This window comes from Gracilinanus agilis, chromosome 2 (assembly GCF_016433145.1).
Source record: "Gracilinanus agilis isolate LMUSP501 chromosome 2, AgileGrace, whole genome shotgun sequence".
Lineage (NCBI taxonomy): Eukaryota > Metazoa > Chordata > Mammalia > Didelphimorphia > Didelphidae > Gracilinanus > Gracilinanus agilis.
Genome location: NC_058131.1, coordinates 466,187,397 through 466,206,723, shown reverse-complemented (window position 1 = coordinate 466,206,723; position 19,327 = coordinate 466,187,397). Strand labels below are relative to the sequence as shown.

Sequence of the window (19,327 nt, the reverse complement as noted above, 5' to 3'; positions counted from 1 at the left end):
AATGATGAATAAAGTACATTAATGTGACTTCTGGTGCTGCATGGTTTGGGTGATTATTAATCAAAATTATTTTGATTATTAATCAAAAAACAAGACTTAATGGGGCACTATAGTACTGATATAACTGCACACATACATATAAAACTCCTTTACACTAAGAAAATTGCTGAAATAAAGAGAGAAAAATTCAGGGAAGAATACTTTTTTCCTCTCCCTCTCTCAAGTCAGGCAACAGGAGAAGAAAAAGCTGCTGGCCTGCTGGATAAGCCATTTGGCCACATAAATTAAGTAGGAGATCAGGAGATTACAGAAAATAACATGACTTGTGTGCAGGCATTAGTAAGTAGTGGGGGAAGAGGGTACCTTTTCATGGAAAACTGGCCAGGACACATCACACACATTTCCTGGTACAGGTGTTTATCAGTGCTGCCTACTCAATCATTCTGTATTAAATGAAACAACTACTGGGGAGAAATGCTTCTCACTAATGAAGCATATGTAAGGATGTAATCTGACTATAGTTTCCCTTTAAGAGCAGGTAGAAAAGTTAAAAACAATAACAATCCCACAATTAGGGAGTGCAGACCCCATGAATGCACTGAGATAAAGGCATGTAAATCAGAGGCAGAGGGGTAGAGAATGTAGACAAAAGTGATCAATCACTATACAGAACCCCAAGATGTCAGTAACAGGTGTGGAAAGAGTAAAAGGAGGGCAGAAGGAGGAACACACAACACACCTACTAAGTGGAACTAAAGACCAGGATTTGTCTCTCTGCAATATCAATGAGGGAGCCTTCTATCTTAGAAGATAGTTGCAGTACCGAAAGGATCACATGACATATCACGTGACGCACGATGTCGTGCGTAAACTGTTAGTTACTGTGCCTCAGTTGACTTTATGGCTCCTGCAGAAAGAGCCATATCTGGCCCTCAAAAGAGCCAGATATGGCTCGAGAGCCATGCGTTGCCGACCTGTGAGCTAATCAGTGGGATATACTATCTAACTACTATATGGCTTCTTGGAGGAGCAAATGACCATGGTGAGGATCAACTCGAATCTTAAAGAATTCATCAGGCATGCTCTGTTGATCTTGGCTGGACCTTGTGATTTGCTTAGAGTAAGACAGTAAAGACCTGAGGTAAAAGTGAAATTTTTGTTCAAAGTGCCTTTACCTTTTGAAGAATTATAATGTACTATTTAACAAAAACTGCTGGGAAAATTGGAAAACAGGATAGCAGAAACTAGGTATAGACCAATATTTCACATCATACACCAAGATAAGGTCAAAATGGGTATATGATTTAAATATAAAGAGTGATAACATAAGTAAATTAGAGGAACATAGACTATAGTTTACCTGGCAGATCTACAGAGAAGGAAAGAATTTATGAACAAGAAAGAGATAGAGAGCATTATAAGATGTAAAATGGATTAATTTTGAATAAAACTATCCATACCCTTTGATCCTATAATGCTACTATTGGGTCTGTATCCCAAAGACATAATGAAAAAGAGGAAAGGACTTACTTGCACAAAAATATTTATATTGGCTCTTTTTGTTGTGGCAAAGATTTAGAAATTGAAGGGAGGTTCATTAGTGGATGGTTGAACAAATTGTGATATATGTTGGTGATGGATGTGTGAATCATTGTGTGAAAATATTAAGACTATGATGTGATATCATTCTATACTATGAATTTGCCTAATACAAAGTTGTTTATATTGAAAAACTACAATGTTCTACATTTTTCTCCTTCTGAAAGACAAAAAAATGTGTTTCGATTTATTCTATAAGAATGAATTAATTCGTAGTTAGAGAGGGGGAAAGTGGACAACTTACAATATTTATAAAATAAAGATATCTTATTACATATATTTTATAAATATATATGTATATAATATAAAACAAGAAGTAATCAACTATACAGAAAGAAAAAAAGATATTTCACTACAAAGTCAGTGAAATTTAGAGATAGAAAGCCAAAAACTTACATGGTCATATTTGGTCACAGAGTTAGAGCTGTGTGTGCAAATGACACCTTTAAAAAAAATACAGTTTTAAAGGAAAAGTTCATGGTAAAATCTATCTGTATTAAAAAATGAAAAATTCAAGATTTTATTGACTCAATATTATACATAATATAGATTAAAACTCTTTCTTTGACAGCATTAGAAGAGTTGCCAAGAACTATCACCAAAGCTTTTTGAGATCTTCTAGTAATATAAGCAAAATTTTCCCTTGGCAAGGTGAAACAGTAGATAGCACTGGACCTGGAGTGAGGAAGATCTAAGCTCAAAATCCTGTCTAAGGCATTTGCTACCTGTGAGAAATCACTTAGCTTGTCTGTCAGGGTTTCATCAACTGTTGAATAATAATAATAATAGCACCTCCCAGGCTTGTTGTGAGGATCAAATAAGATAATATTTGTATAAGCGCCTAGAACATTTTTAACTGTTTGCTTCCTTCCTTTAAAAAAAGTAGAAAAAAGATCCTGTCAAATCAAGCATATACTTCCTTTTCTTACCAGGCTACTCATTCTGGGGTCAAGAAGCCACATTCTTAGATATTTAAGTTTTTTGCCCAATAGGATCTACTTGCTGATACAGTCTCTAACATGATATTCAAAATGTTTAACAGTCACTCTTCCAGAGTTTAACAGTTTTATCATTTTCTAATGCAGCTGATGCAATAATGTTTTCTGTTGGGTGACAAGCTGTGGAGATCACAACGTCTGTGTGACCCTGTAATTTCTGCACAATCTCTTTTGTCTGAAGGTTCCAAATGTAAACAAGGTTATCTTCTGACCCAGACACAATCCACTTTCCACCGGTGACTAAAAAGTTAGCAAAAATACAGTATTTTTCATTCTTGTGGCCAGTATATGTCTTTAGGCACTTCCCCTTGCTGTAGTCCCATAGCTTAAGAATATTATTCAAAGTTGCAGCAAGAATATATTTACCATTTGGAGAGAATTTCACAAAAGACACAAGAGGATTATCATGACCAATAAGTGTTTTTAAACATTGCCCCGACGCCGTATCCCAAATACGGCAGAGACCATCATAACTACTAGACACTATCAAAGATCCATCACTATTAAAATGTACAGCTGTAACTGGGTCAGAGTGAGCAGGTAATGTCTTGAGACACTTTCCCGTTTTCACTTCCCATATCCTTACGCTTTCGTCAAAAGAGCCGGAAACGACGAGGTTGGAGAGGGGATTGAAGCTACAGCAAAAGACGTAATTGCTGTGTCCCTTGAGGGTTTTTAGACATTTCCCCGAGCTCACTTCCCAGATTTTAAGAGTTTTATCGTCGGAAGCAGACACAAGAAGACTGGAATCTGAAGACCAGGCAACATCTGAGATTTCCAGTTTATGCCCAGATATTGTTTTCTCGCATTTTCCATCATATGCTCCCCAAATTTTAATGAGTTTATCTGCAGAAGAACTTGCTAACCATTCTCCATTAGGGCTAAATTTTACCGAAGAAACAGCTTTAGTATGTCCTACTAATGTAAATTTTAAGGTGTAGTTTGGGTTTACAGGGGCAGGTTTGCTCTGATTGGTTGAGGAGGAAGGTGTAGGTTGTGTTTTCCGGGCTTCAGATTCTGGTTTCTTTTCCGTTGCCATCGTTCTGAAATGGACGAGTCTGGCTTCAGGTCCTTAAAGGCGTAGGGGTGAATGAAGATACAGTTTCAACAAGACTTCACGAAAAGAAAACGAGTTTGGGAAGTTTAACCTCACCTTTGCTAGGCTCAGCACGAGGGATCAAGAAGAATCTCTCTCAGCCTCCTCTTCTCTGGAGTGGACTCCGCTCGGCCCAGCCGGGAGAGGACGGAAGCAGCAGCATAGGCTCCTCCTCCTGGCACTAGGCTAATAATGTCTAAGCTTCCCCTTCTTTAGCTAGGGGACTTTTACTCCTCCCCAGCTCTAATACCTGGGCTCAGTGAACTAACTTGTAAGGCATGGCTCCATCATGCTTTACTCTGTTGTGGTGCCTCCTCCGCGCCGGACTACAGATCTCTTTGGCTTCTTTTAATTTCCAACTAAAATCCTACCTTCTACAGCTCAACCCCTCTTAATTCCAGTGCCTTCTCACTGTTAATTTATTTCCTTTTTATCCTGCATAGAGCTCGTTTGTATATAATTGTTTGCATGTTGTCTCCTCCATTAGATTGCTATGCTCTTTGACGGCAGGGCATGTTTATTTCTCTTTTTGTATCCCTGGTGCTTAGCACAGTGCCTGGCAAAGTGATTGGTGCTTAATAAATGTTTATTGATTGATTGCTTCCTTTTGGATTTATTTCAGGGACTTATTCACATCTCACAAAATAGATCTTTTAACACAGTATCTTTAACAGTTAGTTTAATTCATTGTTGGACCCTTTCACCCATAATGTTAGATCCTAAACTTCCAAAGACCAACCTCATGTTTATATGGATGCAGGAGGCCTTTTAGCTCACATGGGTAGAGACTTAGATTTGAGCTCATATCTGGAGGTATACTGGAGTAAACTCTAGGAGGGTGCCATATGAAATAGTTTGAAAGATAAAACCTGTTTTGTATAGACTCAGAACCAGACATCTAGAGCCATAAATAACATGTATAACACTATAGTTATTGAGGGTTTTCTTGTTTAGGTATCATTGGAATAAATTTGAGATAGAGATAACTTCATCATCCTTTAAGATCTCAGCCTGGGTACTCCATCTCATCACTACTTTTTGCCTCTTTGTATGGAGGATAGGGCCTTGAACTTTAAACTTACATTTAAGAAAAGAACTTAGTTCACACAACTCCTTATTTCTTACTTGGCTGCACTACTTCTTTTTCTTTCTTTGCTTCATTTTTGAGCTGGTCAGTTCTGGCTTTTAATACTTTGTTTTCTTGTTTTAGTTCAAGTATTTCCTTTTTCAAATTGTCTTCAGCCTCTCTTTATTTTTTTTAGTTCCTGAAGTTCTTGAGTTGCTATGTTGGCAAAAAAGAAAAAAGAAGTACTCTTTGATATGTAGTCAAAGTTTATAATTTCTTTTTCTGGAGGTGAATAGCATTTTTTCATCATGGGTCCTTTGTCTTATATCATTGTATTGATCAAAGTAACTGAGCCTCTTACTGTTGATCATGATATCACAGTGTAAGATGATCTGATTCTGCTCACTTCACTTTGTATCAGTTCATATAAATCTTCCCAGGTTTTTCTGAAACCACCCCCCTCATTTCTCAAAGGACAATAGTATTTTAACACAACCATATACCACAACTTATTCAGCCATTCTCCAATTGATGGGCGTTCTCTCAATTTCCAATTCTCTTTGCCACCACAGAAAGAGCAGTTATAAATATTTCGGTAATATAGGTCCTTTCCCCTTCTCTCATTAAAAAAAATCTTTGAGCTACAGACTTGGTAATGGTATTGCTGCATTTTTATTTGCACAATTTTATAGCCCTTTAGGCATTGTTCCGAATTGTTTTCCAGAATAAATGGACTAGTTCACAACTTCACCAACAGTGAGTTTGTGTCTCTATTTTTCCAGATCCTCTCCAGGATTTGTCTATTTACTTTTCTGTCAGGTTAGGCAATCCAATAAGTGTGAGATAGAACCTCAGAGTTGTTTTAATTTAACAAGGATTTAGAGCATTTTTTAAATGTGATTATTGATAGCTTTTATTTCTTCTTTTGAAAAATGCCTGTTTTTATCCATTGAACCTTTGTCAAATGGTGAATGGCTCTTATTTTGATAGATTTGGCCAAGTTCCCTACATATTGGGATATGAGGCCTTTATCAGAGAAATTTATGTAAAAAAATTTTAAGTTGGGGTGCATCTCTCTAGTGTGCTCCTTCCCCGCTTCTCTCTTCTTCCTCTCCTCCTCCTTTCTTTAACGTTTCTTCTTAATAGGCCCTTTAAGAGAGTAAGGAAAGCGAGAAGGCAAAAGGAAGCGGAAGTCCACACCTCAGATATAACCTCAATCTCAACCAGAACTCGTTCCCGGATGGAGGCGGGAGTACTCTTAAGTAGTGCAGGACGATACGTGCGACAAGCGTGCTTGCGTCATGGCGTAGATCCTAGAGCGACGTGGGGTGGGCCGGATTTCGTTTCCCGGGAGATTGCGACCTGTTAGCGTCCAGAGCGGGACTTCAGTGGTAGCGGCTGAGGTAGAAGGGTGGCAGCAGCATGAACACTCCAGGGGGCCTGCACTCGGACTTCGAGGCGCTTCTCACACGTTTCCAGGAGACCGACAGCGTCCGATTCGAGGATTTCACCGCCCTATGGAGGGAGATGAAGTTTCATACTATCTTTTAGTGAGTACTTATTTCACTTACCAACTCTTGCGACCAGAGCACGGAATTACCCTTCCATCACCATTACTCGTTCCTACGGTCCCCTCCTCAGTGTTCCATCATATACTTCTCAATTTACCCCTTCCCTCCCCATTATTTCTCTTCCCATCCCCACTGCGTCGCCTTCTCCCTTCCCTCTCCCCTCCCTCCCCCCCCCCCCCCCAGTTTCGCTCTTCTCGCTCCTCAGATTCCCTTTACTATCAGCCTCTCTCTATCCCGTGTTTACCTCCACTCCCCGCCCGGATTCCCCAGTTTGCTTCTAAGAATGTTTCAATAAAAATTTAGTACGCATCTTTTTTTCATTTGTAATTAAGCCCACATTTGTGGATTTGTATAAAAAAATAGGATTATGGCTAGAGGTGAAGTTAATGGCCAGACAAGGAATAGAGAGGACCACTGAAGATAAAATTTTGTTTGCATAAAATGAAAGTTTTTGCACTGAAAAAATGGCTTAAATAAGAAACAGGTACCTGGGCTGTGGGGTGGGGGGGTGGGGGATGGGGATGGGGATGCGACGACCTTTGTAACAAGTTTCTCTGATAAGGATCTCATTTCCAAGAATGAGAACCTTAGCCCATTTGATAAATGCATAAATGCTACGAAAGGATAGATCTTTACTCTTATCTGTCTTATTTGTCTACTTTACTCTGCATCAGTTCATATGTATCTTCCAAAGTTTCTCTGAAACCATCCCCTACACCATTTTTTTTATGGCAAAATATTATTCCATTACATTCATATGCCATGAATGGGCACCCTCTACATCTAGTTTCCAATTCTTTGCTACTACAAAAGAGCAACTTTAAATATGTTTAACAGCTGGATCCCTTTCTCTTAACTTTTTAGGGTTACAGGTTTAATAGTAATCTCACTGGATTACAGGGTATTTAGTTTAATAACTTTTGGTGGACTGGACAAGTTTTAAAAAACTCTGATTTAATGCCAAGTATTTGCCAGCCACAAAGGATACACAAACAAAAATGAAATGATCTCTTCTTTCAGAGAGATTACTTTCTTATCAGAATAAATGACATATATAAAATATATGCAGAATAAGAAAAGGTAGCTTTTTGGAAAAGATACTGGCAGCTGAGGGTATCAGAAAAATCCTCATTTAGGAAGTAGCATTTGAGCTGTGCTTTGATGAAAAGAAGGAATTCTAGAAAGCAAAATTGAGAAGGGGATATAGGTATATGGAGATGGAAGATAGAATGTTTTATGTGAGGAACATCAAGAAGGCAAGTTGGCTGGATTATGGAGTGGCTAAAAGGAGTTTAAGCCTGTGAGTGAGTAACCATGGAAGTAATAATGTAAAGTATGAAGTGAAAGTGTTCAAGCTGAGAAATACAGAAGCAGTAGGAGACAAAAGGAAAAAGAAAAAAAGGAGAGAAGAATGGAGGATTGTGGTCTGTGTCAATTAGAAGCCGCAAGAGGGATGATAAGCAGTAAATTATCAATTTGGATCAAGGTTTTTAGTAGACTTTAAGCCCCACAGCACAGATTGTGACATGCATTTGGATAGACAATGTGTAAAGTACATGTATCCATCAGCATGTATATCTAACAAAGACAAATTGACAAAAATTTGGACTTGAATTTGAACATAGGATAACAAAATGAATTGCTTTTCAAAAATTGAAAAAATTCTTTAAGAACCTTAAGCTACCCATAAAACCAGATTCATCTTTTTAATGTTAACATTCTTCTGGTTGTACTGTATGGTAACAAGACATGAAATTCAACAGTTTCGGAAGAATTAAAAAATAAATACTAAACCGAATGCACTGGAGCGTGTAGAGGGTATGAGCAGAGACTGTATTATATAGCCATTGAGAAATTTTGAAGAACAAGAAGAGTAAAAGATGTTTTCAAGGAAATGTATTATAGGAAGTGGAAGAAGGACTAATATGGCAAGGACAGTAGATTACCCATAGACAGCCAGAATGCTGTGTTGGTATTTTCAGTGTCAGAAGAAAGTGAGGAAATACTCCAGCATGTTTGGATGGTGAACTTATGAGAGAAGGTAGATAAGAATTACACAAAAAGTAGACATGGATGAGATTTGATCTGCATTGGAAGAAGGAACTCTCACATTGAGATCACAGACCCAGTTTAGTTTCTGAAAAGTTTTATTCTTTTAAATCTCAGCAATAAATATGAAGTGAAATTTATCTTGCATTAGAATCACCTTTTTTGTTTCTTGTGGATAAATTTGAGGCAATGACTTTAATTGGATTTTGTTTCTTGTGAATTAATAGGCTTCTGTATAGTTATTCATTATAGATTGTAGCTACATTATGATTTCTGGTCTGGAAGTTTTTTCCTCTGCCCCACCCCAGTTTTAGTTTAAACTCCTTTTCATTAAACTTATAAGATTCCATGCAAATACCAACCCTTGTTATGTGTACTGCATTTGTAGCCAAGAACCCTCACTTCTGTATTTTAACCTTTGTTGCAGGAATCCAAACTCCATTCTCAGATACTTCCTTTCTCTTCTGAAGGTTTCATCTTTGATCAATAGCAGTGATGAAAATACCTTTTCCCCTTAACATATTTAGTCTTTTGCTAAGGAATTCATAATCTTTAGTTGTGTTTTCTTAATGTCTTTCTGGCATATCACTCATCCTTATATAAATCAAGCGAAGCATATTATTTTTCTTCCTCTGTTATAAAAAAAGACAGCTGCCCAATTCTTTTTAACCATTATATTCTTTATTATTTTCTAGTGGCAGAACAAGACATATGGAAAAGAACAAATTTACAAAGGAAGCTTTAGCTCTGGCTTGGAAATATTTTCTACCTCCATATACCTTTCAAATCAGAGTTGGTGCTTTGTATCTTATGTATGGACTGTATAATACACAGCTTTGTCAGCCAAAGCAAAAGGTAATATTTCAGAGTATTCTGAAATAGGTACAGTTTGTAAAATATGTTAATATCAATATTTCTAGTAGAAAGGCTAATGTTTAAGTGTATGCATGTAATGTATATTAATATATATTTAATAACATTTTTCTTTTTTTCCTCTTGTTTTTAGATTAGAGTATGCCTTAAAGATTGGGATGAAGTTATGAAATTCCAGCAAGATCTGACAAATGCACAACATTATGATGCTTCTTATATTCTTAGGAAGCTGCGACTGGACAAAGCCTTTCATTTCACAGCCATGCCCAAACCTGTATGTTAACATAATATTAATTCATTTCAAAAACACTTATTAACCCTCTGCTATGTGAACAGCATTGCCCTACTCACTAGAGGAAATACAAAGTTTGGAAAATAAGTAGTCCTTGCTCTTTTAGATCTTATGCTCTAAGAGAGAAGAGAAAAGGAGAAGGGAATGAGCATTTATATAGTGTGTGCTTCATGCCATGTGCTGTGCTAAGTGCTTTGGAAATATCTCATTTGAACTTCACAACAATCTTGGGAAGAGGTACTGTTATTATCTCTATCTTACAGTTTCGGGAAATTGAGGCAGACAGGTTTAATGATATATAGGGTCATAAAACTAATAAGTGTCTGAAGCTGAATTTGAACTGGGTTCTTCTCACTCCACTGCACCTCTTAGTTTCCTGGACTAGTAGGAACTTAAGATAGCCATACAGATAGCTATGATATACAGTGTTACATAAATACATTAGAATTATCCACTATGTATTATAAAACATTGATTCTTTTCTCAAAATCTTTAAGAGAGATGACTTCTGTGTTCTTTTTTTATTCTCTAGTTTTTTGTATTAGGCTAATCATTAATCTTAAAGCTTCTTGCAGTTTCTTACAATTCAGAATTGCTGAAAAGAGTTCTTTTTTTCTTATGATTCTTAAAATTTTTTTTTACCTAATAACATTTCTTCATTTAATCATGATTGTTTTTGTTTATATGTTTGTTCATTTACTTTACTATTTCTTGTTAGGGTTTTAATTTGACAGTTTCTTTTACTTTTGTTGCTGATCTTTTGTTTTAGTGAATATTTTCTTTTGAAGTTACCTATGGAAACTAGACCTGGGAATGAACACTTAGCCATCCTGCTGGAACACATAAATCTATTAGAGAGTTACAAAGTCTTGTTTGAATTGTCAGGTCTGAAGTGGGAGGAGATGTCAGGGAAATCTTGGAGGACATGGCATTTGAAGAATGGGTAGGAATATAGTAGATGAAAAGAGGGAGGGGGGCCATTACAGGAATAGGAAATTGCTTGGGCAAAGGCAAAGAGGAATGAAAGTGCAATAATTATTGAGGAGCTAAAATCGTCAAATACAGTGAGAGTGTGGAAAGCTAGAAGAGGAGTAAGATAAGTCTAGAAAGGTATTGAGTTGTGAAAAGTTTTCAATGCTAGGGAATAAGTAGTTGCTGAAGATGGTTGCTCAGAGGAGTGATCTGACCATGTCTATGATTAAGAGAAATTATTTTGACAAAAAGTATGAAGGATGAACAAAAAGTGAGTTTAGAAGTGGGAAAACCTCCAGATAATTTTTCCAGATAAGTAGTAAGGAGGATGATTACCAGGATGATTGAGATTAGGGAAAAGGGGACAAAGTTGAGAAATGTTTTATTGATAGAATTTATAGGACTTAGTAACTAATTGGATAATAAGAGACAGGAAGAGTGAAAAATAACTCTCAATTTATAATTATAGAAGATTTGTGGCTGGTTTTCTGATAAGCAGAAATAGTAAAGTCAGAAGGAAGAGCAGATTGGGGGGGGAAGATAAACTCAGGTTTAGACTTGTTAAGTTTGAGGTGCTGGTGGCATATATCTAGGTCAGAGGTCCTTAATCTGTGAACCTTTTTTAAAAAATTGGTAAGTATATCAACTTAACTCATTTCTTTTGTAATCCTGTATTTAACTCTATGCATTATAAAAGTATTATTCTAAAGCATTCTGGCTGTATCAGACCGTCAAAAGGGTTCATGAACAAAGAGGGGTAAGAATCTCGATAAAGATGGATATTAGATCTAGTGCTTAGAAGAAAGCCAGAACTGCAGATATTTGTGTGGGAATCATCTGCCTAGAACAAGTAGTTATAGCTATGGGAGTGAATAAGATTGCCAACAGAATATAAGTGGAAATAGGGTCAAGGAAAGTCTTTTGGGGAATTCCCATGTTAAGAGATTGGGAGATCGTGGTTAGAGAGAAAGAAGAAATAACAGGAGAAGTGGTATTTCTGAAGTCACAGAAGGACAGAGTATCAAGTTGATCTCTTTTGGATGTGACAGAGCAGGTCATGTGTGCATGATAAAGCAATTTAGTAGTAAAATGGTGAGGACAAAAGTATTGTAAGGAATTAAGACAGTTTCTACTGAAGAAGTAAAGGCAACAGGTTTCTACAGCTTTTAAAAAAAATGTAATGTTTGAAAAAGATGAGACAGATGGGATAGTAGTTGGATAGGTTAGAATGGTCAAGGTAAATCTTCTAAACTTGGGATGATCAATTTTGTAGCAGATGGGAAGGAAGCAGTTGTAGTGGAGTGATTGAGGATGCATTAGAAGAACTGACTGCTAACACAAGAGATACCAAAGGGACATATATAGAACTATTAATTTTACGGAGTTATAGAGATATATAGAAGATAGAGATCTTCTGTAACCTGAGGGAAGTGGGAGAGAGAAGGTGATGATACTGGGGAAGTTTGAAGAATGAAAAAAGGGAACTGAGTAAGTTCACCTTGGGTAACTTCAATTTTCTTAGTAATGTAGGACTAACATATCTTTTATAAGAGTGGTGGTGGTGAGAAAAGAAAGCATTTGAAACAGTTGCCATAGAGAATAAGAGAATAAGAATAAGAGAATAATTCATAGGGGTAAGGGACTATTGAAGAGCAGTCAGGCTCTATCTGGTGTTATGTTCCATAAAATTATGATGGATGGAATAACAATTTTTTTTCCAAAATAAGAAAGCATCTTGGTTGAGTTATTGTCACCAGATTCTTAGAATATTTAAAAAACAAAATCCTATTTATCATTGGATAACTTTAAAAGTATGACTTGAAAAGCTTTCTCATTAAATTTTGTCTTTAAAATGAAGATATACGTAGTTTCTAATTGTAACATGTTTCTGGAGCCTGCAGGTACCATAATAATGATATGTATGTGCTTTTACCCTGAATCTTTGAGCATAGTTGCATAGTAGAAATCAAAGAATAAGTTTATGAATGGCAGACTAAAAGGTCTTTTTAAGGTAATATTGATTAAGCAGAATAGCAAACTATGAGTATTTGAAAATAATTAGGGGGCAGCTGGGTGACTCAGTGAATTGAGAGCCAGGGCTAGAAATGGGAGGTTCTAGGTTCAAATCTGACCTCAGATACTTCCTACCTGTGTGACCCTGGGCAAGTCACTTAACCCCCCTTGCCTAGCCCTTATTCTTCTTCTACCTTGAACCAATAGCGATATTGATTCTAAGACAGAAGGTAAGGGTTAAAAAAATATTAAATTGTATGACCATTTTGCCTCACTTCAAATAAGGTTCATTAATCAAAATAATTACTTTTTGGTAGCATATTAGATTTCTTATAAGGCACTAATATAACATCTTATAGTATTTCTAAATGTAAGGCAATTTTTTTCTGTATTATTATCTTGTATTTTTATTGCTGCCCTTATAGGTACTATAAATAAGCACCTGTTTTTCAAAACAGCCAACTGTATTAATTATTTTCATTTTATGTAGCTGTCTTATAGAATGAAGAAAAATATTCCACGAACTGAAGTTACAGAAGAATTTAAGGAACCAAATGACCGGGTAATGAAGCTCATCACTGCTGATACTTTAGAGGTAATTTTATTTTTGTGCTCTGAATGATTATCAGAGATTTTCACTAGGTGCTGCTGATTTCTCAGATGAATTTAACTCATCACAGTAAAGTACTCTAAACATTACTCTATACTCTTGAGTTTTACTATAAATCTTGAAATTTGATGCAGTTTAATGACAGATTCTTAGTTAAAATTTGAAGAGCCAAAGATCGTTTAATTTTTTTTCTTTGATTATATATTGTAATCTGACTAAAATAGCACTCTCCAAGAGATTCCATCAGGCTATTGCTTTTATATATTTATATCAATTCTCTATATATCTTGGATATTGGTTTTTTTTTGTTTTTTGTTTTAATTTTTTAAACCTTTAACTTCTGTGCATTGACCCATAGGTGGAAGATTGGCAAGGGTAGGCAATGGGGGTCAAGTGACTTGCCCAGGGCCACACAGCTGGGAAGTGTCTGAGGCCGAATTTGAACCCAGGACCTCCTGCCTCTAGGCCTGGCTCTCAATCCACTGAGCTACCCAGCTGCCCCCGGATATTGGGTTTTTATTAGAAAGATTTGCTACAAATATTCCCATTAAATTGCTTCTTCTAGTTGTATTGGTTTTCTTGTTTGTACATAACCTTTTAAATTTATATTATCAAAGTGTTTACATTTTATGTTAATTTTATCCCATTTTTAGACATATCTCCTTCCATTTTCCTCCAAGACTTAAATTGCAGAACAGTTGTTTATCTTCATTATTAAAAGGAATTTCCTCATCAGTGTATTTTTTTAATATTAATGAAATCCCAGGTCCATGCCAAAAAATTTAAGATTGATATTTGTATTAAACTTGACAGTTTGACAGTTTTTAAAAAATTCATTCTTAATCTAACACTTTTCCCTAGATTTTTTTCCCCTTAGCTTGAGAATAACAACATCTATTTATGGGAACATGTGATCTATTAATAAAAGATAGGTCTATTGCATCTGCTCACATAGAAAGTCACTAGATTCTTCCTGTTGTTTCTTCATACCATTCTTTTCATAGAGGGCTAACTACTGTTGGGGAACCAGCCCAGTCCTATTTATGGTCTATTCTTACTCTGATTTGTCCTTGCAGGTAAAGGTCTAAATTTAAGGAATCCTACCCACTGTGACTGTCTCATTTTCAGATACAAAGTGTTTGACAGGTCTTCCCTTTATTTTATGCCTCATTCTGAGCGTATCTTTCTGATGACTTTGGATTTAGAATTCTGCCTCTTTTAGTAGTTCTTGGCTCCAGATTGCTGAGCCTGGGTAAAAAGGAGATATTTTGGTAACAGTGCCCACAGGACGCTCATGAATAGATCAAATGCCTAGGTACCCAACACCTAAACTGTGAACCTCTTATATGATTTAGTGTTTTGGTTTTAAAAGATTATTACAAAAATGAATAATATGGAAATAAGTTCTGAGTGATTATACATGTATAACCCACTTGGAATTGCTTGTCAGCTCTGGGAGAGAGGGAACAGGGTAGAGAGAGACCATGAATCATGTAACCATGGAAAATATTTTAATAAAATAAAAATTATATTAAAAAAAGGTCAGAAAGCACTATGACATGGAAAATAAATAAAGTAAAATGTGGACCTCAGCCAGCTCAGTATGTCTTTACTGTGGGGATTTGATTTCTCACAGTGGTCCCTAGTAGTTGTTTTCTCACTTTCTATTGCCTCTTCACAGGGCCTTCTTTCTTATCCTTAGCCTAGAAATATTAATGGACTAAATGTCTTGGGATTCCAGGATGAATAATATATCAGCCATGAGATTTCCTTTATAGGTGGCACTTATTTGTTCTAGTTGGATCCCAGGTACATGGGCTCAAGAGCTAGTTGTCCATTGTTTGATTCTTAGTCCCTCTCACCCCCATCTCTAATCCTTTACATATTTGCCTTCTTTGATATTTTTGACTATCATACAGGTGGACAGGTTTATCATGCAGCCATGTCATGTTGTTAGGGAGCAAGGAACTAGATAGTCTTGAAACTCCTTACTCAATCTTCGCTTTATCATCTCCATTATCTCCATTGGACCTCTTCCCAGACCCAAATGTCTCTAAAATATGGATATTTTTGTGTAATCTCCTTCAGGGACCTTGCACTCTGCCTAATGGTTAATGTTAAAGTTGGAGTGCCCTACACACTATGAAGGTATGCGTTATCCAAAAAATCTAAAAATGCTGGTGAATCCCCAACAACAGATTGTTTTCCAAAGACACTGCCTAATCAGTTATAATCTCTTTTAGTTTGCTAATCTCATATACTGTCCAACCATGCTTCATCTCAAGGTGAAGGGCTACATCCTAAATTCTATCTGGAATTATCTCAAGAACATTGGTGTTTCTTCCTATGATCTCTGGAAAATAGAAGAATAGGATTGGTGGCTCCAACAGAATTATTAGATTGGGGAACAGATAGATTGTATGAAACAATCTTATTTTACAGCTTTTCATCAGTTTTGGTTTTTGGTATGGATTCTCTGGATAAGGCAGAATGGATAAATGGAATGAACTTCAAAAGAAAGCTTACATAATTATGGGGGTAGAGGAAGAGGGTTTGAATGAAGAGGCAGTTAACAAGGATAAGGTTGACCTTTCCTCCAAGCTCATCCTCAAAAAAAATTATTTAATTATTTAATTGTGGTTATTTTTCCATTGTTACATGATTAATGTTTTTTCCTTTGCCTCTTCCCTTCCCCCTTCTGTAGCCAACGAGCAATTCTACTGGGTTTTACATGTATCATTGATCAAGACCTAGTTCCATATTATTGACATTTGTAAAAGACTGATCTTTTAGAGCAGTGATGGGCAAACTGCAGAGGGGGGGAGGGGGGCTAAAATGTTCTAAACAGCTGCGGGACATTATTCCTAATCTGACGAATACAATGAGTAGGATACAGTACAATGAAACTTCATAACAGTTGCCTTAGAAACAGACTGACAGATGAGTATTTCCTTTCCTTTGGTCCCCCCTTTAAAAAGTTTGCCCATCACTAGTTTAGAGTATATATCCCTAATCATATCCCTATGGAACCATGTGATCAAGCAAATGTTTTTCTTCTAGGTTTCTACTTCCACAGATCTTTTTCTTTTTTCTTTTTTTTTAATTTTCTATTTTAAACCCTTAACTTCTGTGTATTGGCTCCTAGGTGGAAGAGTGGTAAGGGTGGGCTATGGGGGTCAAGTGACTTGCCCAGGGTCACTCAGCTGGGAAGTGTCTGAGGCTGGATTTGAACCTAGGACCTCCCGTCTCTAGGCCTGACTCTCAATCCACTGAGCTACCCAGCTGTCCCTACTCCCACAGTTCTTGATGTAGATAGAATTCTTTCTTATAAGTCCCTCAGAATTGTCCTGGGTCATTGCATTGCTGCTAGTAGAGAAGTCCATTACGTTTGATTGTGCCACAGTGTATCAGTCTCTGTGTACAATGTTTTCCTGATTCTGCTCCTTTTGCTCCAAGCTCATTTGTATTAGAGTGGAATCAGACCATCCTAGAGAGGTTGGCTAGGGAAATATATTCGAAGAGAAAGTGAGGGTGCACATCTTTTGGAGATTAGGTTTCTGCAAAAAACAGAAGTTGGAAGGAGATTTGGGATGAAGGGAACATTATTAATAATAGAAAGTAAGTAGTGAAGATATGATGTGTGGAGAGGTAGACCTATAATGAATTGGAATCTTCATGTCTCTGTGTCCAATTCCATGCTTCTGTGTCTTACCCTAATTCCATTTCTGATCCTAATGCTGACCAAAAATAAGGGGAGAAGTAGGAGGAGGAAAGCATTTTGATATCAGTAGCCGGCTAGTTTATGCCATAGAATATGGGAGTATGGCATATGAAAAGTTAATGGAGGGCCTAGACCTCCAGAACTTTTTTCAGTGATTTAGCATTTCCTCGGAGGGGTTAGTAAATCAGTGTCTTTGGCTTGTCACTCAAGATATGGAGATCTGGAGATGGGTAAGTGACATGTGGAGGTAGCAGAGTTCTGGTCAGGAGTATAGAGCAGTAAACACCTAATCAGTGGTCCAAGTTAGAGCTCAAGCTTGACCCTTGCCAACTAAAATTATTCTAGAATGCTAGGGGGATGAAGCAGTTCAAAAAGATAGCCCTATCTGTGGAGCACTTGGATCCTTGAGTACCTTAGGTGCTCTCCTGCTCTAGATCACAAATGAATTTCTGATGGATATCAGTCCCTTCTAGTAGAAGCCTTTTATTGCTATTTCTTAAAGCTCAAGATCTTTGCTAGATATCTTCTTAATCACTTTTTGTGTGTGTAATATTGTCTGATTCCTTTCCCCATCATTTTAATATCTTTCCCTTCCTGTGCTATCTTGTAAAATAAGATTGTGTTAACTTCATTGTGTGGCTTTCTTTGGTCTGTACTTGGTTTTGTACTTGTTTTCTTCCATCTTTTGTGTTTTTGCAGCTTTATCATTCGCAAAACCCTGTGTTTACATTTTATTTTTCCTATCCTAAACTATCTAATGCCCTTGATCTATCCAGAAAGATTGAAGAAATGAGGTTTTACTACTTGAAATCTTTTGTATTTTGTAGAAAGCTGAAATATCACTCCCATATTTAAAAAAAAATTAACGTTTTTCTTTTGTTTCCAGGAAATTATGAATATCCATGATCATTACCAGGAAATGAAGCAGATAATTTCAGCTGATAAATCCCAACCTGATAAAGCCCTCAGCTTGATAAAAGATGAGTTTTTAGTTAACATTAAGAACTTGGTTTTAGAACATAAACAGTGGCATGAAGACAAAAAGGTATGTGGGTTGCCCCTTTCCATAAATATGAAAGAAGGTAATAACCAAAGTGTGTCCTAATTTTTCATAAATATTAGTTACCAATAATGTACATAAATATGTATCTCCTAATTACTATATGTAGTACTCATAGTTTCTACAATAGGAAATTGGCAACATTTTTGTGTTTATAAAATTTTTTGAAGCTATGTTTAAATTCACCTTAGTTTTTAATACAATTTAACATATTAACTGAACTTACCTTTTCTTAACTTAAATTATCCTTTCTAATCAGGTACTGAAACTTATTGATTCTTTTATTTTTTTTTGTAGAATTTTTGAAATATTCTCTGAAACCCTACTTTCTGGTCCACATCATTCTGTCCTATGCTACTATAATGTTCTTCTCATTGGTCTCCATACATCCAAACTGTTCTTCATTATATCCTCCCCATAAGGATGAAATAATAATATTCCTAGGTCATGATTCCTCTTCACCCTCCCCTCCCTCCAATCCTAAACTGTTAGTGGTTACTCATTTTTTTTAGAATAAGACTCAGCCTGACCTCACATCTACCTTTCCAGGTCTATTCTATATTATACTGCTTTTTCCCAACTCTTTTTTCCAAACAAATTGCATTATTGAATATTTGCATATATCCAAACAAATTGCAAACTTGACACTCATCTTCTGCCCCATACAGTCTTATTGCCCTCTGTGCCTAGAGTACATGTTTTCATAATTTACCTCAGGAAAGCCTTGTCTCTCCTTAAAAACATAGTTCAGATGTTACCTTCTCTATTTAATTACTTGAAGTTTTCCCTGAAACTCTTCTCCTCTCTTCCATTGTTATCTTTTTCTTCTAAAATTACCTTATATTTATTTTTTTGGACCCCCACCCCACTCCTTTGAACAATGCAAGTTTTTTGAAGGCAAGGACTATTTAGTTTTTGGCTTCGTGTTCCCTAGCAAAGTGCATTACATACAGTATGTACTTAATAAATGTATGAGCCCCATAATAAATAAATAATATTTTCAAGGAGCAAATTCCTTACCAAGGTTTTATCCTAAAAACTGCATTGATTGATATTATACCATTCCCAAATTTCTAGAATTTATATTTTTGTATATTTAATATTTTATTACATATTTATACTTACATCAATTTATTAATTAATTTGCTTTATTTTCATAAATTATAAATAAGTTTATTTATAATATATAATACATAAAATGTATAAAAATTATAAATATATTATAACAGTAAAATGTAAACAAAATTTTCATAAATTATAAATAATAAATTAATTGATTCATTAATGTAATATTAATACATTATAAATATATAAATATTTAATGTATTATACCTTTTCAATTTACTGTATAGCTTCATGCAAGAATTATTGAAATTGAAGCAGCCACATCCATTGTCAACTACAAAT

General features: G+C 36.0%; 2 protein-coding genes across 3 annotated transcripts in view; one reads left to right on the top strand and one right to left on the bottom strand.

Annotated features, from left to right (window-relative positions):
* Nucleotides 1–2,145: 2,145 nt before the first annotated feature.
* On the bottom strand, nucleotides 2,146–3,818 carry LOC123235805 (WD repeat-containing protein 5-like). 2 transcript variants are annotated; one of them, XM_044662015.1, is made up of 2 exons: nucleotides 3,450–3,818; nucleotides 2,146–3,320 (listed from the first exon to the last, which is right to left on the bottom strand). In XM_044662015.1, exons 1-2 carry the CDS (start codon nucleotides 3,634–3,636, stop codon nucleotides 2,635–2,637), a joined length of 873 nt encoding a protein of 290 aa, XP_044517950.1. In that variant the 5' UTR covers nucleotides 3,637–3,818; the 3' UTR covers nucleotides 2,146–2,634. The 2 variants fall into 2 exon arrangements, with proteins under 2 accessions (XP_044517950.1, XP_044517949.1); XM_044662014.1 differs by having other exon boundaries at nucleotides 2,146–3,818.
* Nucleotides 3,819–6,181: 2,363 nt separating this feature from the next.
* Nucleotides 6,182–19,327, top strand: part of SNAPC1 (small nuclear RNA activating complex polypeptide 1) — a 32,456-nt gene continuing 19,310 nt past the window's right edge. Inside the window, exons 1-5 of the mRNA XM_044662012.1 lie at nucleotides 6,182–6,309; nucleotides 9,075–9,234; nucleotides 9,386–9,526; nucleotides 13,020–13,124; nucleotides 17,747–17,905. Coding sequence (XP_044517947.1) covers nucleotides 6,182–6,309; nucleotides 9,075–9,234; nucleotides 9,386–9,526; nucleotides 13,020–13,124; nucleotides 17,747–17,905 — 693 coding nt within the window. The remainder of the gene's footprint in view (nucleotides 6,310–9,074; nucleotides 9,235–9,385; nucleotides 9,527–13,019; nucleotides 13,125–17,746; nucleotides 17,906–19,327) is intronic.

Excerpts from the sequence above, each read along its gene's own strand:
- LOC123235805 (XM_044662014.1), bottom strand. The coding sequence starts at position 3,636 with ATGGCAACGGAAAAGAAACCAGAATCTGAAGCCCGGAAAACACAACCT.